General features: G+C 36.0%; 4 protein-coding genes and 6 pseudogenes across 10 annotated transcripts, besides 3 other annotated features; 8 read left to right on the forward strand and 2 right to left on the reverse strand.

The window, feature by feature from the left end:
* Nucleotides 1-4,915: part of a mobile genetic element that runs on past the window's edge.
* Nucleotides 1-18,585: part of a mobile genetic element that runs on past both edges of the window.
* TVAGG3_1039460 lies at nt 4,980-6,402 on the forward strand (annotated as a pseudogene). The gene has a single exon. A coding segment is annotated over exon 1 (1,423 nt).
* On the forward strand, nt 6,569-8,165 carry TVAGG3_1039470 (annotated as a pseudogene). Its single transcript has one exon. A coding segment is annotated over exon 1 (1,597 nt).
* TVAGG3_1039480 (uncharacterized protein) lies at nt 9,330-10,154 on the forward strand (the record flags this gene model as incomplete). Its single annotated transcript, XM_051255452.1, has 1 exon — nt 9,330-10,154. One exon carries the CDS (start codon nt 9,330-9,332, stop codon nt 10,152-10,154), a length of 825 nt encoding a protein of 274 aa, XP_051081026.1.
* Nucleotides 11,530-11,876, forward strand: TVAGG3_1039490 (annotated as a pseudogene). The gene has a single exon. A coding segment is annotated over exon 1 (347 nt).
* TVAGG3_1039500 lies at nt 12,273-13,225 on the forward strand (annotated as a pseudogene). Its single transcript has one exon. A coding segment is annotated over exon 1 (953 nt).
* Nucleotides 13,265-14,091, reverse strand: TVAGG3_1039510 (annotated as a pseudogene). The gene has a single exon. A coding segment is annotated over exon 1 (827 nt).
* Nucleotides 14,864-15,052: a mobile genetic element.
* On the forward strand, nt 15,339-15,539 carry TVAGG3_1039530 (uncharacterized protein; the record flags this gene model as incomplete). The annotated part of the gene is made up of 1 exon (XM_051255453.1): nt 15,339-15,539. One exon carries the CDS (start codon nt 15,339-15,341, stop codon nt 15,537-15,539), a length of 201 nt encoding a protein of 66 aa, XP_051081027.1.
* On the reverse strand, nt 15,568-16,149 carry TVAGG3_1039540 (uncharacterized protein; the record flags this gene model as incomplete). The annotated part of the gene is made up of 1 exon (XM_051255454.1): nt 15,568-16,149. One exon carries the CDS (start codon nt 16,147-16,149, stop codon nt 15,568-15,570), a length of 582 nt encoding a protein of 193 aa, XP_051081028.1.
* Nucleotides 16,588-16,953, forward strand: TVAGG3_1039550 (uncharacterized protein; the record flags this gene model as incomplete). Its single annotated transcript, XM_051255455.1, has 1 exon — nt 16,588-16,953. One exon carries the CDS (start codon nt 16,588-16,590, stop codon nt 16,951-16,953), a length of 366 nt encoding a protein of 121 aa, XP_051081029.1.
* Nucleotides 17,001-18,450, forward strand: TVAGG3_1039560 (annotated as a pseudogene). The gene has a single exon. A coding segment is annotated over exon 1 (1,450 nt).

Consider the following 18,585-nt stretch of genomic DNA (forward strand, 5'->3'; position numbering starts at 1 on the left):
GAGGTCATGGGCTTCGCCCTTGCCGCTAGCGGCTTTATTTTTGTCAAAGCAATGAGGTCAATGATGAGGTCATTCGTGATAAAAATAAGCAGCAGTAGATTTACAAATACTGCGATGGTAGATTTAAGAGTTTGTGCTTAATGTAGAGACAGTCCCTTATGGTCTGGAGGCAAGACACTTTGGACAATTTATGGTCCATGAGTGGAGAAATGTCTATTCCAAAACCACGATTGAAGCCAGTTATTCTAGTATTTAGTGGTAGGGAAGTGGTGAAGTTCTTGTATGACCAATGAAACTATTTTCAACTCCTACTTAAGTTTTTGAATTATAATAAAGCTTGCTTTCTATCCCAAATGCCAGTGTGTTTACAATCTTGAAAATTCAATTTTTTCTCTCGGAAGCATTGCATCATAAGTTGAAAACATTCTTAAAATCATCCACTTGTTCAGAGATTTGAAACCTTGATACGTAAAGGATTTTTTTTTCTTTAGCGACTTCATTGAATGGGATGAGAATACAACAAAACTGACAGTCATGAGTTCCATCTCAATTTTCATTAAATTCAATAATGAAAAGTCTATAAGTTGGTGGGCTTGAACACCTTTCTTTTCAGTTTGTTGCAGAGAAACTCACGTAAAGGCTGTAATAGAATTGTCACTGTCAATGTTGAACTTTTTTTTTTTCCTCGAAATCTTCATTAATGAAATCATACATTGCAACAATGTTGTTATCGTTTTAAAGTATTTGTATAATGTGAATGTTTTTGGGCGCTTTAAAAGACTGTTCGTCATTTTCTATCTCGACTTGAAGTATAAAGTCAACCTTTCTGAAAAGCACGTGTTTATATACATGATGTTATGGCTCAATGTATCTTCTCTTCATTTAATGTTCTACAATCCAGTCTGTTTGGAAACTTAAACGTACTCTGTTCCCTTTATTTGACGTCAGGTTTTCAACTGACACTGAGGCGCAAACAGATAAAGGTATTTGTCTATACATTTAGTTTGATAAAAATAAACCATTTACTCTCTTTCTTTGCTTCAGCTTCTTTAAGGGCTTTTGCTTCAGCTTCTTCTCTACTTTCTTCTGCCAGCAAGAACGTGGTTCTTTTGTCATTCCAGCAGCTAATGCAGCAATTGGTTTTTTCACTAAGTTTCTCTTTGGTCCTCTCTGGCTTTTGTTCTTGTTTTTTTGTTCTTCAGTTCGGATAAAGATTGCTCACGAATTTCTTTTTCTTCAATTGCTTCAAACATCTATGACCACCTTGGGTCTTGTCCGTAGGCTTTGTCTGAGTCATTTGACTGTAGATAAAAAACTAAATTAAAACTTTAAATCCGATGTAAATGAGCTTTTGTCAAAATCAGAACGAGAGTCTTTATATGTTAAATGAAACGCCAAGGGAATACAGACATTCCTTTCTATATGTAAGTCAGAGGTAAAGATGGTAAAATATATGTAAGAAAAAGAAAGGGTTCCATTAGCGAATAACAGAGAGCGACAACATTAAGGTGAACATGCGCAAGGGCGAAGCCACGAAGCCCATATATAACCTTCTTGTTCTAGATACTGAAAAATCAATAGAAAAAACCCCCAAAAAGAAAGGAACAGAAAAGGCCCCAAAGAGTTTTTTGTTTTTTCAATAACGAACTAAGAGCTTATTGCAAAAGTTTCGTGAATTCAATTGAAAAGCAAACGAGTCAAAGAACCCTGGACCGCGCAGTGAAAGAAGTTGAGAACAAAAGAGAATGTACAGTTCATTGAAAATGTCAAGAAACAACTTCCCCACGAATGCAAGAAGAAGAAGTGAGAATAATGGAAAGTAAATAGATCTTATTTTTTATCGAAGTAATACATCAGAACAACAGCTAAACGAATTTACTCCAGCGAGCATATCATAGATTCGCCATAATTTCGAATATCATATGACAACTGCTTCAAATTGGGACAGCTAATAGAAAAGTATTCTGACGCAAAGTTCCATCAACAAACCTGGAACTGCTAAATGATACAAGCACTGGTAACACTTCAATTCTCTCACCTCCTGTGAAATTGTTGGAACCTTTACAATACATTCATTTACGTATAAAGATGGAAGGTCCAAGGTTTATTGTAGATAAAGGAAATTGGTTTCAGGTTCCAATAAAAACTAAACCACCAGGATTTTGGATTGCGTTTCAGATGAACGCTTTCTATGCACGGTTGCTTGATACAAAATCTTGCAAATGGTCGTATCGTATATTCTCAAGACAAAACGCAAGAAGAAGAAGCATATATAAACTTCAAACTCACAAACTACCGAACAAATAAGAAAGTAAGAATGTTTTCTCAAAGCTTCGACATGAAGATGCTTATTGGGTTCATTCGTAACATTGCAGAACAGAACAAGATGGTATGTCCATTACAGCAGAAAGACATTTGAATTTTAAGGCTTCGTTTAGAATTCCTGTTAGAAGAATTCCTTCCATTAGAAGCTATTCGATTTAATTCCATGCTTTTGCAGAGAAACATTCAAGCTTAAAAGTTCTTCAGTAGCGACGCCTTACAATGCACATCTATTCTGTAAAGTGATATCATTGAGACTTCAAGTCCAAACTCTAAAGTTGCACTTTGCTTCAGATTGCAAATCCAAACCGACAAATAAATTTGTTCCATGGAATGAACCCATGTCACGTATCGACATAACGAAGGCGTAGAAGCTAGTGAGATACATGTTACTATTACAAACCTGTAAACCAGCAACTATTTCGAACAAAGATGGATTTAATGAATGTTTAATTTCATCCAAAGTCCATGCTCTTTAGACCCTAACATTTAAAGGCAGAACTTGTAGAACTTACTACAAAACCGAGGCTTTTATGTTTCCTGTAAAGTTATGGATTGGATTCCTATGGACGGTTTCGCATCTCTCAAAGAATACAGAATAGTTCAAGTGCAACATTTACAGCAGCTTATCCGCCTATTTAATGTTAAAAGTATTTGGCACTAATTTAAGAAAGAAAGACAACTATTATGTTAATTTTGAGAACCCTAAGTTTAAATATCTTCAGCTTTCCATGGAGCTTATGGAAATATGCTGCAGAACCCGAAAAATCATATGCCTGTATTTTATGAAATGGTTGCGAACGCTTGCAATACAAACAATGAATATGATAGGATTTAATGAAGATGTTAATGAGGTCATTGGTGGATGATGAGTATGTGGAACATAAATGGGATAGCTATGACAACACACATTTCTTATGTGGTTTTCCAACAGATAAGTGGACTTTTTGCTTCCAGCAAGGTCAAACATCTACTGCTCCAATAACATACAAATTGTCTGTTAAAGGACCTATTGAACTAGCAACTGAAAACGTACCAAAGCCACTTATGTGATTTATTGAGGATTGTTGCTTTGCCATTCAGGTGCGTGCTAATGGAATCCCATAATAAGATTAGATGACTATAACTTAGCCACAGACGACAGTGAGGAATAAAGGATGAACGTTTATTTTTAAAGCTATAAATGAGTTCTTCATCAAGCTCTCGTGAACTTCACCATCTGTGAAACAAACTTTAACCAAACGATTATGGAGCACCTATTGAATATTTCCTTACGAGCTGCAACAATGGCAAAGAGAGTCTCACACAAGGTTAGGTGTTCCACCAGCTCCTGTCAAAAAATAGCATTTGGTCAAGTCCTTATATAAGATATGGTCTCCCACTAGGTTTTGCTAGCTACAAGCAGGAGCAGTTAATGATGTTGAAAAGAAAATAAAGCAAATGTTGTAAATAATACTGAAGTAGCTGAAGTTAAACAAACTCCGACACCATCACAAACAACACCTTCAATGACTCCTGAACCTATGAAAGTACAAACTCCTGTTCAAAGTCAAGTCTCCTAAACCGACTCCAACATTTAAACCAGAACCCTACTCCTCAAATAAATCGTAAAACTCCTGCGTTTCCTATACATAAAATAAATCGAACGTTATTATTCTTTAATTTATTATTATAATATTGATATTATTATTTATGGATGAAATGACGACTAAAGTCACTGAAGCAATGAAAACAAAGTTTTTGGTAGAATCAATTAAATCAGGAGCGGTTCCAGAAGGTTTTTACGTTCATACTATGAAGGATGGTAAGTTCAGTTAGAAAAGATAAAGCAACCATTAGATAGAGAAGGATATTAAGGAAGATTAAACTTCATGAGGATAACATTGCTGACTTAAGAGAAGTTAGAAGAGTTGGAGAAAGCAGACGACAGTGAGTTATAAAGTAATGAATTCAAGTGGGTGAAAAAAGAGGTGAAAAAGAGGTGAGATGTCACCTCTTCACCTAAATTTATTTTTTGTGCTATGTTTTCATACGTGTGGATGTGGTGATATCATTAATTTTTAAGTTTATTTTTTATATAAATGACGAAAACTCATTGAGATAACAAAACTACAACGGTCATGAGTTCAAGAATTTGTTCTTCGTTCCTCGTGAAAATACATTCTATCAGATACGAGGGAGAATGGTAAAGTTAGTTTGAGCGTTTATGAAGGAATGAAGAATGGAAAGTTTATACAAGCATACGATACAAACGGTAAACGTGTTTCCATTAGCTTTGTCAAAACTTACTAACATTTATTTTGAAACAGTGACTTTGACTCTGACGATTGGAGCGACAGCAGCGATACTGAAGAATATGAACTATTGTGGAAGCACAGCAATGGGAAGAGTTGCACATACTTTTGTAAGTGAGAACGTTTATTTTTACAGTAGTAAGGTGAAGTGGTTGGCGGCTTTATATAAATATTTAAGGTTAAGTTGGTGTGTTTGTGTTGTAAAATATACGTTAACGGTTTTGTAAAGATGTCAAATTCACAAGTATTGCGTACGGAGGAACGCAGTGCCTCAGTACACGACTTAGGTATACTAACTATGACAATTTAACTCTCTTCATGAAACGCGTAAAAAATAGAGACGGAACGAAAGAAGAAAGGTTTATGAGTCCGGATGACTTATAAAGGGAACTTTTAAAAACGGTCTCGGAATATATGAAATGCCAGCAGATGAGGTACAAGAAACTCCACAGGAAGAACTAGTTCAGATACAACCAGACATGGAAGAAATAGTTCAGCAACAACAGCTAGAAGAGCCTGAAGGAAACGAACAAGTCCTCCTTTGGAAACTAACTTCACAGAACTAGATGAAGATTTGGAACAGCCGAAAAATCTTGACCCTCAACAAGAGTATGCGGAGAATATGGAATATTTCCAAGAGTCTAAAAAAAATTCGGCTGACATATAGAAGAATATCGAAAAATGTTTGCCGACATACAAAAGACTCCAACACCAGATGAAAATATTCAGCATAGAATGGAAGTACTGAAAGAAAATGTACACAAATACAACAACCCTTTTTACTTACGAGCATTTAACGTTCAATCTTTGGATGAACTCGGTGAAAATAAAAGGTTAAATTTCAAAAACATATAGAAATGAAACATTGTTTAAAGTTCATTCAGAACCTACCAAGATGGAAACAAACCTACTTTTGTTTCTGCAGACTATGGAACTACAATGAGATGGGGTCATAAAGCTAATCCGGATAGGTGGTTCATAAACTTACAACCACAATTCCAAGAAGTTGTAGACGCAATGGAAGTGAATGGTGAACGAGATATAGCTGGTATTTTCAGCGCGGCTTTAATGCCATTGAAAGATATGAAACATGCAGATATTTTGGACCAGTATGAAATGAACATGGCTGATGGAAATATAACACCTGACGTTCTAGAACATTTATCTCAAAGAACTACACAGAACCATAGAGATGGTATATTTGGTGAAGAGTTTAGAAAGAGTTAGGGAGAGAGAAGGAAGAGAACCTATTGTACATGACCTTGCAAACGAAAGTTTACAAAATGTCATAAAAACTTACTTTGCAGACAATGAACTGAGAAGGGATGAATATTTAAGAAAACTCAAATTGACAGTACCAAATGAAATGTTAGTATTGAAAAACATGTTCCTTGACAAAATAAAACCAACTACAGAAATAAACGACGCAAGACTGAAAGATTGGGTAAAAGCTTTCCCATTCACAAAAGATATTGTTGGTAACATGGAAAGAAAACCAGAATGGCTACAAAAACATATATTTGGAAACGAGCTTATTCCATATGGACAGGCACTGTTTGAAGAGCTTGAACCGGAAACTCAGGAAAGAGTCATGCAAACAATACGCGAAGACTCAAATACAAACTATGACAAACTCTTTCTAGGATATAGGTTACCTGAGATGGGCGACCAGAGCCCAAAGGCAAAAAGGACATGGAAAATTTGCAACATACTAGTGAACATGAGGCAAAGATGCAACAACTTGAAGCAGAGGGCAAGTTACCAAAAGCGACACCAAAGAAGAAGAGTAGAACAAAGTGAAAGTAGTGAAGAAGTAACTTCATCTAGTGAAAGTAGTGGCAATGAAGGAAAAAGAAGAGTTAAAAACTCAGTCAGGAAGAAAGTAAAGCTTGGTCCACGTGGGTTCTATTATGACATATAAATCCAACTATTCTATATTTTTACCATATGAAATGTACGCCGCTCAGAATATAACGCCAACAGTTTTGGATGCTATGAATGGAAATGTTTCCGAATGGTATAACGAATGCGACAATGCCATTAGAAGGTCAGAAATAGTTCCTGGAACTTACGAATATACAACTGCTGTTTCTTATGGAAACGTAGGTGAGTTTGGAGAAGGTTCTTCAACAACAGTAGATATTGCTTGCGACAGGTTTCATATAATTTCTATTGACAACTCTTTCTTATACGTGGAACAAGACATTGAAATAAAACCTTCTGCCAAGTTGTCTGACAAGAAAGGTTGCAATGGAATTTTCTATGTCGGATACCAATATGCTCCAGAAGTTTTCATGGGATATAAGATATATTCTAACTCTGACTTAGTTCAAACAGTAACATGGGCAAACTATGAATGGTTCGCTTTGAGAAACTCAGTACAACCACAAGCTAGAGAACAAACAGACCAGTATGCAACTATTGAGAAAATAAGAAGACTTGACCCTAACGTTCCAGGAGTTTATGTTAACCTTTCTGGACAAACTGCAGCAGCAGTAACCAAAGTAAAACTGAAACTTAGAGTTCCTTTGTCATCTTTCCTCATCTTCAGGTTTTTAAGATACTTGCCAAACTGGGCAGGAAAAATTTCTATCGAACTTACTCCAAGCAAAAATAACTTAGTCATTGCACCAACACAAGACCCATTCACTCTTACAGAGTAAAGGGAGCAAATCAAACGTCATTCGCCGACTTTTGCAAAGACAAAGTTGACTTAGACTTTGGTTTCTCAAACCTCAACACTGAAGTAAACTATTATTTCAATGCTGCTGGAACTGCTTGGGACCCAGTTAAGTTCACATGCGAAAAGTTTGAATGCAAGAGAATAGAAAGCAGACTTGCAGTCTATATGTTGGACCCAGATATTTCAAATGCTTTAGCTGCCAAATATATTGCAGTTCCACTTATGTTCCCTATACACCAAATATCTGTCAAAGACTTTGCAGGTGAAGTTGGAAACCAAAGTGCTGACCCAGGTGCAAGAACAGATATTGCCTTAACAACTGCAATGAAACATGCAGATACTATGTTTGTACTGTTCAGACGAACTATAAATGACTATTCTTGCTTCTACAACCCGGTATTAAATATCATATAAACATAGATGGCAAATACTATCCAAGAGAAGAATATTCTACAGTTGAGGATATGAGGTCATACAACTTGACATTAGATGCTATGAACTTTAACAACAACTTCACAACAACCATTAACCCTGAAATGCAAAGTTCTATTATGCCATATGTGAAAGTATGGACTCATACAGGAGCTCAAAAAACTCAATATACAAATGGAGACCGTTCAAACTTTTGGCTTGGCATTCCATTTGCTGACTCAGAAGACTTTATGGGTGGTATTTCAACTGTTGGTACAGTTCAAATACAATATACTGGTGACAGAGACGGTCCAGATGAATTGAAAGCAAAGAAGTTTACAAAACCAATAGCACTTTTCACGGAAGATGCTCTTTTGAAGATTCGTTCGATGAAACCTGCTGGGCTCCTCAGATTGGTATAACGACAGCTTCCATCGAGCAGATTTTGGCAGCAGGTCAGTAAGTTGTTCTTGAACTGACTTCTCTCCGTCAAATATTGACAGTACGCCAGTTTTGATATAATATTGTATTAAAACTTACCTTTAGAAATATCGGTCAGTTTTGTTGTTATATTTTTGTCTGCTTCAAGAACTTTCACCATCTCGGTTATACCAACTTTCTTTGCTTTATGAAAATATTTTGGTTCAGCAAAGACTGCTATTCTATAACATTTTCCATTGTTTGTATAAAGAACTATTCTGTCAATGAACTTGTATTGTTTGTGTGTGTAAACTTTGTTTTGCTTCAATTCGAAGAGATACTCAAATACGTCCATCTTTTTATTCTAAGTAAAATGTCATTTCCGAAAAATAGAAGCGTAAGTGTTTCAAAAGGTTTAATGGCGTGGCAGATGTGAAGTTAAATTCACCAACTCAAACAAACAGTCAAAGTGTTGTTGTCAATGTCAAAGAAAGAGATGTTGAAGTGGGGAAACCATACGAAGACGAAGATGGTATAACAATAGTTCCTGTAAAAGAACAACCAACATATCCTGAAGTTAGCAGAGACTTAAGTTCTGTTGCAGATATTCGAAACGACTACCAACAACTTAAAGACAAACTTAAAACTCAGGAGAAGATTTGTCAAGCTTTAGGTCTAATGTTAAACTTGGTCGAACACAACCCTGTAAAAGTGAACTCATATGTCATTGCACCTCATGAAATTTTGAAAGAACTATTGAAACTTTTGACAGAGGCAGACGATATAAACATCAAAGAAATAGAACCCGACATTGCTTGCTGTGGTGTTTCATACAATGTCATTGACAAGATATACGTTATGAAAGGAGGTGAAACGTTGAACTTAAAATATAGTTTCCCAGACGTCATAAAAATATTTGACGACCACAACATTTCATTAAATTGTTTGCTAAGTAAAAATGTCAAAACTTCTTGAAAGATGTTTGAAGAAAAACAATATAGACTTTATTTCATGTAAAGGACTTTACACACTTTTGAACGATATGAAAGACCCTGTTTTGTTTGTTCGTGTAGACAAAGGAAAGTTCTATGTCTTTACAAAATATTTGAACTTCTTAGACAGAGAACTTCAAGAAACGCCATGTGAAAGTTTAGATGAAGTTCTTCTCCACTTTCAGAAAAACTTTTAAATATATGTAAATGGCAGAAGACATAGTGGTTTATACTATTACGACTAAAAACCCTGAGTCATATAATTCTATAACAACAAACTTACAAAGTCCTCAAGGACGATATTGTAAACTGACCTTAAACACGATGACGACTAAAGCCTGTTTTGCTCTTTTGACACCAGAAGACTTTGTTGTTGTGAATGGTAAAAAATACTCCTTTGAAGATACTTACTCAGATATACCACCAACAGGTTTTGTTGACTTATTTAATACTTTAAGGACGGATGTAACATGTGCTGCAACTAGAGCAGGTTTCATTATGTTTGGATGTCCGACTGAGTTTAGTATAAACGATATGAGCTATAATACAAAACTTATATCTGGTTTTTACTACCAACAGTTTCCTATAACAGGAAAAGGTGTCATACAAGGAATGTCTGTTCCATTGACTTTAAGTACACCTATTTTATATATTGTTTCAAACTTAGGTTCAAAGTGCTATTCGAATGTCGACAGAAACTACTATGACCAAAAGATACTCATGCGTATAAACAACACTTTCTCTGCTGGTTTGCCTATTGTTCATTCGAATGCAGAGTTTTCAGCTTTAGTAAACTCAAACACTTTAGCAAACATAAACTTAACCTTAGTTGACGCAAACTTTGTTCCTGTAAAACTTTTATGTCCTATGTATTTGTCAATGACGGCAGAAAGTTTCGAATTGGAAGATGCAACTGGTGAAAGTATTGTACTACAAGAACAACTTCAACAACAAATAGCTCAAGAACAACAAATGCAACAAATGGAACAAATGCAACAACAAAGTCAAGAACAACAAATAGCTCAAGAATAAAAAAAATATTTTTTTTATTTTTATAAAAAAATGTACAGAATAGACGTTTCAGATTTTTATGACTTCCAAGCGTTCAGAAATATGTGTCCATTTCGAGACTATAACAAAGCAGTCGAGAATTTGAAACGTTTAGTCATTTATGTCGACTCTGCCCCAGAATGTTATGTCATGAAAGAATGGGATGTAGTCTTTAACAAACCTAAAGCGACAATAGTTTCAGAACAAGAATGTAAACAGAAACTTAAGAAAATAAAAGTCGTACAAGTTGGTATGAAGATGTTAGATGCTTGGGATATCTTATTGTCAAAGTTAGAAGATTTTTCAGTTCGTGGTATAAAGTTCTATACACCTTCTCCAAACTTCTATTCTATCTTCACTGGATATAAATACGAACAAGTAGAATGGAAAGAAAATGTTATAGAAGCTTGGTTAGACCATGTCAAAGAAATTATATGCAATGGAAACGAAAGAGTCTATGAGTATATCTTATGTTGGTTTGCAAACATCTTACAACATCCAAGTGCTAAAAATGAAACTGCTCTCATTCATAATTGGAAAACAAGGAACAGGTAAGAACACTTTCTTTACAGATATCTTATGCAAACTGTTAGAGGGCTATTCGAACCCTAATATGACAAACTTAGAAAACATCTGCGGTAAATTTAACTCTTCAATAGAGAATATGAAACTTATAGTATGTAACGAACTTCAAAGTATAGATACAACAAAAGTTTTAAACTCAGATGCTTTGAAGAGTCTTATAACAGACAAAGTTGGAGTTGTTGAAAGAAATATAGAGACCAAAGAGTTTGTGAAAATGTTGCAAATTTCATCATGGTTTCAAACAACGCCGTTCCGATGAAGTTAGAAAGTTCTGACAGAAGATATGTAGTTGTCAGAACGTCAGAGCTCATATGCAAGATACAGAATATTTTGACGACTTAGCAGAAACTTTGACATCTGACTTTTACAACCACTTGTTCTCATATTTCATGACATTAGATATTTCAAAGTTCAATCCAAGACAAATTCCACATACCGAAGAGAGACAAACATTGTTAGAAGCAAACAAGAGTGTATATGAACTGTTCATAGATGAAACTGACTTTGAGTGTTTAGATGAAAGGTCATTGTACGATTCGTATAAACAATATTGTCAAGAGTATGGTTATATGACAGCGTCTAAACGAACATTCTTGGCAAATGTCAAAAGTCTTTTAGACGTACAGAATGGTGTATATACAAAGAAAAATTTTTCTGAGTAAATTTTAAAAAAAATATTTTTTTTATCCGATAGAAAAGATGACAAAATTCATCTCAGTCAACAAGTACATGTCAGGACTTAAAGAAGAACTAGACCCATTCACATATTTGAATGTTTACTTCTACCATTTTGAAAAGTCTTCATTTGACAAAGTTTGGAACATCGAACCAGTTAAGTTTGCTATTGTGACTAAAAATGGTGCGAAATTTGAAGACTTAGACATAGAAGGTTTGTTAACAGTCAAAGAAAGTTTTGACAGAAGGTTCTCAAACCTTAAAGAAGGCAAAGCATACAAACTTGTTATACCTTATGAACCAAAGAAAGCAGACGACTATGAATATTATGAGTCTAAGATAGTTGAAGTTCAAGGTAAATTGGGTAAAAAGATTTTAGAGTCTAAGCCAGTGTTTGCTCCTAAAGAGGAAGAGAACATTGACATTGACCCAGAAATGTTCTAAAAATAAAATTTTATTTTTACATGTCAAATTTCTTTTTCTCTGGCTCTGGTTCTTTCTTCTCTTCTTCTACTTTCTTTTCTTTCTTTTCTCTCTTCTTCTTTCTGGTGGAGTTATGTCAAACTTCTCAGAACCATATTTTTGTAAAAGTGCTTTGTCATTTAATAGCTCTTCTATTCTGTTTTCTATTTCATTTTCAAGAACAGCGCATGTGTCTTCTTTGCATTCTAAGAAGTTTTGTTGGACTTCATCTCTCCAAGAGGCGTCATCTCTGTCAACAAGTCTGTCATTGACAAATTTTAAGACTTCTCTGCTTAAGGTTTTATGGTTCTTGTCATATTCCCAGAAACAGAACTTTAGAACAAATTCACCTTTCTTGTTTACACTATGTAAGATTTTATGGTCGACAGATGTTTTGCTGTCGAAAAGCTTGTCTCGAATATAGATAGCGAAATCGCTAGACATTTCCTAAAAGATAAAAATTTTAATTTTTCTAAAAATATGTTAGAAAAAAAGTTTGCTGACATTGACAAGAAATTTGAGAATGTTTTAAACAAGAACAAGAGGAAGTTGGAAAATGCTCAGATAAAACCCATACATGACAAGTTCTTATTTGCTCAGAATGGTATAACAGGTCTAATGCACCACCTGGGTCGGGTAAGACTTTCACTTATCTTAAAATGGCTGCACAACAACAAGAACTAGATGAGAAGAACCCATTCTATGAGTTAGTAGTCATTTGTAGTACTTCTGGTCAATTTGACCAAACCGTCAATTCGTTCAAAGATATTATAAAAAAGTCTAAGTTAGTATGTATAAAAGATACTGAGTTGTTAGATTGGATAAAGAAGTACCAAAGAAGAGTTTTGAAGTACAATGCTATAAATGAGTATGTCAATTCTAAGTTTAAAGACCCAAATGAGGAAATGCAGAGAATATTAGAGAAGAAACACTTCAGAAACAAACAGAAAGAGATTGAGTACATTTCGAAGAAATTGCAATCTTACGATTGGAAGACTTACCCTCACAGATGTCTTCTTATCTTAGATGACTTTGCTTCTCATCCTTTGTTAAAGAACAGAGAACAAGACATGTGTCGAATTCTTAAGAAGCTCAGACACTTTAACATCTCTGTTGTCATTTGTGTACAGACAGCAAGAGTTTAAGTAAGGATGTAAAGAGAATACTTACTGATATCATACTTTTCCCCGGATTGTCCGAAGACGATTTCATGGAACTTATGAAAGAGTCCATGGCAGGTAAGTTTGACAGACATGAACTATGGGAGAAGTACAAAGTCATACAAGACCCTCATACTTCTTTCAGAATTCACATCTACGCGAACAAAGTTCAAATTGTAAAAAGTCAAGCTTGAAAAATATATGGTTCATTTACTCTTCCTCTTTGAAGTTGTCAAAATACTCTGTTATCTTTTCCTTCAGTAGCGGTAAGTCTTCTTTGAAGGTAAGTATTGTACAACCTTTCATATCATAGTGTGTTTGAGGTAACGTATCTTGAACTATCTGTTTAACATCTTCATTCGGTGTCATTGAAATCGGTAAGTTTTCGCGATAGAACCAATTTCTGTCAGATTTGTAAATCTTAGCAAGGTCGTAAAAGCTTTTGTTGTTTCTTCTGACTAAATGCAACATAACCATATCTCTGTCTTCTTCATTTTCCATCTCTTCAGTGTAAATCATATACTTATAGTTCTTTTCCTTTCCTTTTGGTACCGAACGTGGTATTCTTTTCTGTATGTTTTTGTCTTTTGCTTCAATGACTTCATCTTTTGCTTGAAGTTTGTTCTCTAGCTCTTCACGTTCTTGTCTATGAATTTCATCTAACATCATGAAAATATAACAAGCGTAACGAGGTGAAGCCCACATTGCTACAGCATTTACAAGAAGTCTATGTACATACCAACCTCTCAAACCAGGAGCCAAATTCTTGCGATTTTCGTACGGAATCTCTACCCTCGGTTTTCCGAGGGTAGCAAACATATGAGGAAATTCTTCTAAAAGTTCTTTTGTCTGTTGGTTTTCAAACCAATGAAATGCTTGCTTTGTAGAACGAAGAGCATTCAAAATACTTTGCATTTGGTACATGTCATCTTTGCCGAACGAATGAGACGTAACTGTTTGTTATACTGAACCCACTCGTATTCTTCATTTATATCTTCATGAACGATAGCAGTTGTTGTGTTCTCTGTTGTTGACATTTCTGTCTTTACATACAAAATAAAAAATAAAATAAAAATAAAATTAGCGTTATTTTCTATCTTGTATAAAAGACCAAAAATAAACGCTTTACATGTATTTTTCAGCAACTTCGTCAAATAATTTTATAGCTTTGTCGATTCTCATCTACTTCAAACGTTTCTTTACCTCTCGTGGGAGCACCATACATTTTCTCAAAACTTTTCAAGCAGTTCTGTTTCAGCAGCTCTCATATCGTTAACAAACGCAACCTTAACTCTATTGACTGTAGAGTCATATCTTTTAGTTATATTATATGTTCTTCCTATCTTATATCTCTTTGTATTGAAGTCCTTCGGTTTCTGAACGATGTAAAGTAAGCCTTCACAGCAACGTTCCGTATCGAATGAACCATATGTTATGAAATTATATCCAACAACTGGGTCAATCCAGAACAAAACTAGTGGTATAAGACTTTTGTCGATGAGATATGCTGTAGTTCCATAGAATCTTACCGATATCATAAGCTCAGGATTTCTTGTCAAAATTTTCTGAGTAGAAGCATTTCTAACCCAGTCGCTTGCTCTCTTTCCAGATGGAGATATAATGTCTGACAAAGAATATTTTTTGTATTTCTTTGAGTATCTTACGTTTAAATCACCAATTCTAACCACTTTGGTGTCATTGTCTATCTTTTTAACTGTTTCAAACTCAGTGTTTGTCATTTCCTGTTCTTACATACAAAATAAAAAAAAATATTTTAAAAAAACTAGCGTTAATTTTATTTTTTCTATCTTGTATAAAAGATATGATTTCATAGAGTTTTTTTACGATTTGCATGAGTTTTAGGCAACCCCTGTAAAAGTCGGGGTAGCATTTTTTCACGATTTTCATGAGTTTTTTCACGATTTTCATGAGTTTTAGGCGAGTAAGATTTTTTACTTACTCGCAATTTTTCACGATTTTCATGTGTTTTTTTTACGAAGTGCAAAAGTTCTCTTCGTCAAAAAATAACAGTTATATAATGAAAAAGTGTCATTTTTTTCATGTCAGAAGACTCGAAGGTGCAACACTTCCAAAATACCGACGAACTCAGAAGAGCAGCATGGCAGTATGTTCTTGACAACTTCTTTGAGTTCTCCAGGTACACCTTGGAAAATGCTGAAGAACTCCGACACAGAGAATTTGGAGAAATTGCACTCCAATACTACCTTGACAAACAAAGGGTAAAATAAGACTAAAAACTTAACGTTTAAAAAGTGACATTTTTATGAGCTCCGAGTCACCGAGAAAACTTGGTCAGATGTTAGCAGCTTACTTCCCTGAGGAGGATGGAAGCGTTACATACGTAAGGTTCAAAAACAACGAACCTGGAATTGCGTACAAAATTCGCAATTACATGACCATGGAAGAGTACGAAAGGTTCCTACAAGAGAAACCAGCTCTAAACAACTCAGAAAAGAAAGAATAAAAAGTTTAACTCGTAATTGTTTATTTTTTTACTTGTATGGGCAAGCTGCAAGAATGAAGTCGACTATCTCAGTCTTTGTCTTGACGAGCTGGACGGCTCTTGCGAGTACGTCTGTTTTGCGGTCTCCAGCTGGTGTTTGACCTTCGTAATTGCGCATGTTCTTGAGAGCTCCAACTGTAAATGGCTGTAAGATGAAGAGTCTCTCAGACTGCTTGAGGTAGTCTTCACGGTCACGAACCGAATCTGTGGTACGAGTCGAATTGGTCGACTTTAGGGAAGAGACTGAAAGCCTGTCATCTTCCATAGGGGCTGTGGCATACTCTTTGCGTAAACGGTTCAGACCTTCCTCGAACTCTTGGTCTCTCTTGGATTGAGATTGGAATTGGAATTGGGGTGGAGGGTTTGACATGAACATCCAAGGGTTAGGGCAGTAAGGCATAGGCTGAGGAGGGTAGTTCGGGAAGCCTTGTGGTGGGTAGTAACATTGAGGTGGAAATTGGTAGTAATTTGGTGGAGGTACTTGCTGGAACTGAGGTTGCTGAGGTGCAGGGGCTGGTGCTTTAGGTTCCTCTGGCTTGGGAATGGACTCGGTTGGTGGTACGTCGGACATTGTCTTGAAACAATAAAAGACTTGTCTTGAAAAAGTAAAAGACTTGTCTTGAAAAAGTAAAAGACTTGTCTTGAAAAAGTAAAAGACTTGTCTTGAAAAAGTAAAAGACTTGTCTTGAAAAAGTAAAAGACTTGTCTTGAAAAAGTAAAAGACTTGTCTTGAAAAAGTAAAAGACTTGTCTTGAAAAAGTACGGGTATCGTCTTCAATCAAGACCACTGTTCTCAAATTTGAGAACTTTACACCAAAAAATTTCTTGAAAAATAACGGGTCTTGTCTTGAAAAAGTAAAAGACTTGTCTTGAAAAAGTAAAAGACTTGTCTTGAAAAAGTAAAAGACTTGTCTTGAAAAAGTAAAAGACTTGTCTTGAAAAAGTAAAAGACTTGTCTTGAAACAATAAAAGACTTGTCTTGAAAAAGTAAAAGACTTGTCTTGAAACAATGACCGACATAGACCCAGCAGATGAGGCAATCTACCTTATAGAGATAAATGAGCTAGTTAGGAACTACCTGAGCCATCTGAAGTCAAACAAGACCATTGCAGGCTGGGTGTCTGGAAGAGGTGCGCTTAAAATTGAAATTGACACCGGAATTGTCCTGCAAATACCAGAAAACACTCCTGTAGACGACATAAAAGAGATGAAGAAAGAAACCCTCTTGAAGTTCTTTGCAAAGCGTCCGTGGATACAACTTCCAAACAGAGAGAACCCAACTGTACGAATTGCCCAAATTCTCAGAGGACTCTTACACTTCTCGGGTCAGGCGTTCTTCATAAACACAGAAGGCGACATCGTACCTTTACAGTAAACATCTATATGGCACGCTTTGAGTAAAAACATTTTTTTCATTTTTGAATGAAGCAAGTTAAATTCGTCCCACACCAAACTCAATGGACCGATGAAGAGTTTCAAGCTATGGTTGAAGGTGTTGAGAACGACATAGACGGCGAACTTGAAGGAGCTCAAATCACAATTGCAACCAAAATTGCAGAAGTCAAGGAACAGATAGCTCCACTTAAAGCTACCAAAGCTACTCTTGACCTCATGGATAGTTACCGTTTAGATGTCAAGAGTGGAATAAGACAATTAAAATTAAAACTTCTAAACTACGAAGCTATACTCCAAAAGTTAGCAGAAATGAGAAGACTTTACCAGAGCTACTTACATGTAAGGGACTTACCTTCAAGCAATCCGACCAAAGATGAATTTGTTGACATTGTCCCAATTTTGTCCGAAAGTCAGCTCAGATGTTTCGAACTGCTCCCAACATATCCAGAATATGAACGTTTGCCTGAACTCTTCCGCAATCTCAAAAAACGTTTTTTGGTTCTCATGTTCGAAACTTTTATCGGAAGAGACAACAAACGTTCAGAAGAAGAACAAGATATTATTTTAAACTTGTTGTATGACTTAACCGTCATAACAAGCTTTTTGAAGTAAAACCGTCATTCTCAAACCACTTCATTTTTTCGATGTCCGAACAAGCACCGAAGCCAAACTCAATGGCAGATGTCCTTTCAAGGTTGCCAGACAAGCGCCCAGTTCAAATTCAAATTGCCCAATTGAACGCTCATCTGACAACCACCATTAAGACTATCCAAGTAGTCTTATGGAAGAGATAACCAATCTCAAAGTCGAAGTCCTCACGAACCAAGCTTCCAATAAGAAAGTCCTGAACGATTTCGCGGAAACCTTGCGCCAATACAACAAAGAGAACCAAAACCTTGCCAGACTCATCTACCGTTTCTTCGAAGAGATAGACGCCATCTGGAAGGTACTCGGAAAGGACAGAACATGCAACACCGTACTTCGTGAGTACCAAATTGAAGAAGGAATTTTCGAGGAAGAAGAGAAACACGAAGAAGAAGAGGAAGAAGAAGAGAAACACGAAGAAAAGGAAGTTTGGGCAACCCTTGTTGCGATGACAGTTATGAAATTTCCCAACCCTACCCATACAAAATCCGCAACAGGGAGACCGGCAAGGTTCTTACCCCAGTCCTCAACAACTTGGGACACTTGAGCCTTACCCTTCGGAATTACGGTACAATTTCCATGGGAAGGCTTGTCGGTATGCAATGGGTTCCAAATCCAAACAAGAAGACGAAGGTCAGACACATTGACGGTGACAAGCTCAACAACCGTAAGGAGAACCTCGAGTGGTTCTAAGAGTAAAAAAATTTTATTTTAGGGGGAAACCCCGAGTAAATTTAAGTTTTTAGTTGCGTAAGTAGCTTAAATTACGGATAATTTGGATAAGTAGTTCCTGACCTCTGAATTGGACTCTTTCGTCATCCCAGTTGCGTAGGAGGTCGTCCCAGAGGAGTTGGTAGAATTGCCATTCCAAGGACGATTTGTCCTCCCAGGCATTGAGGATGTACTGCTCGTAGAGTCTCATGACCTCTGCCTTGCACCAGACACCCTCTCCCTTGGAACGTAAGGC

Source organism: Trichomonas vaginalis, chromosome I (assembly GCF_026262505.1).
Source record: "Trichomonas vaginalis G3 chromosome I, whole genome shotgun sequence".
NCBI classification, from domain to species: domain Eukaryota; phylum Parabasalia; order Trichomonadida; family Trichomonadidae; genus Trichomonas; species Trichomonas vaginalis.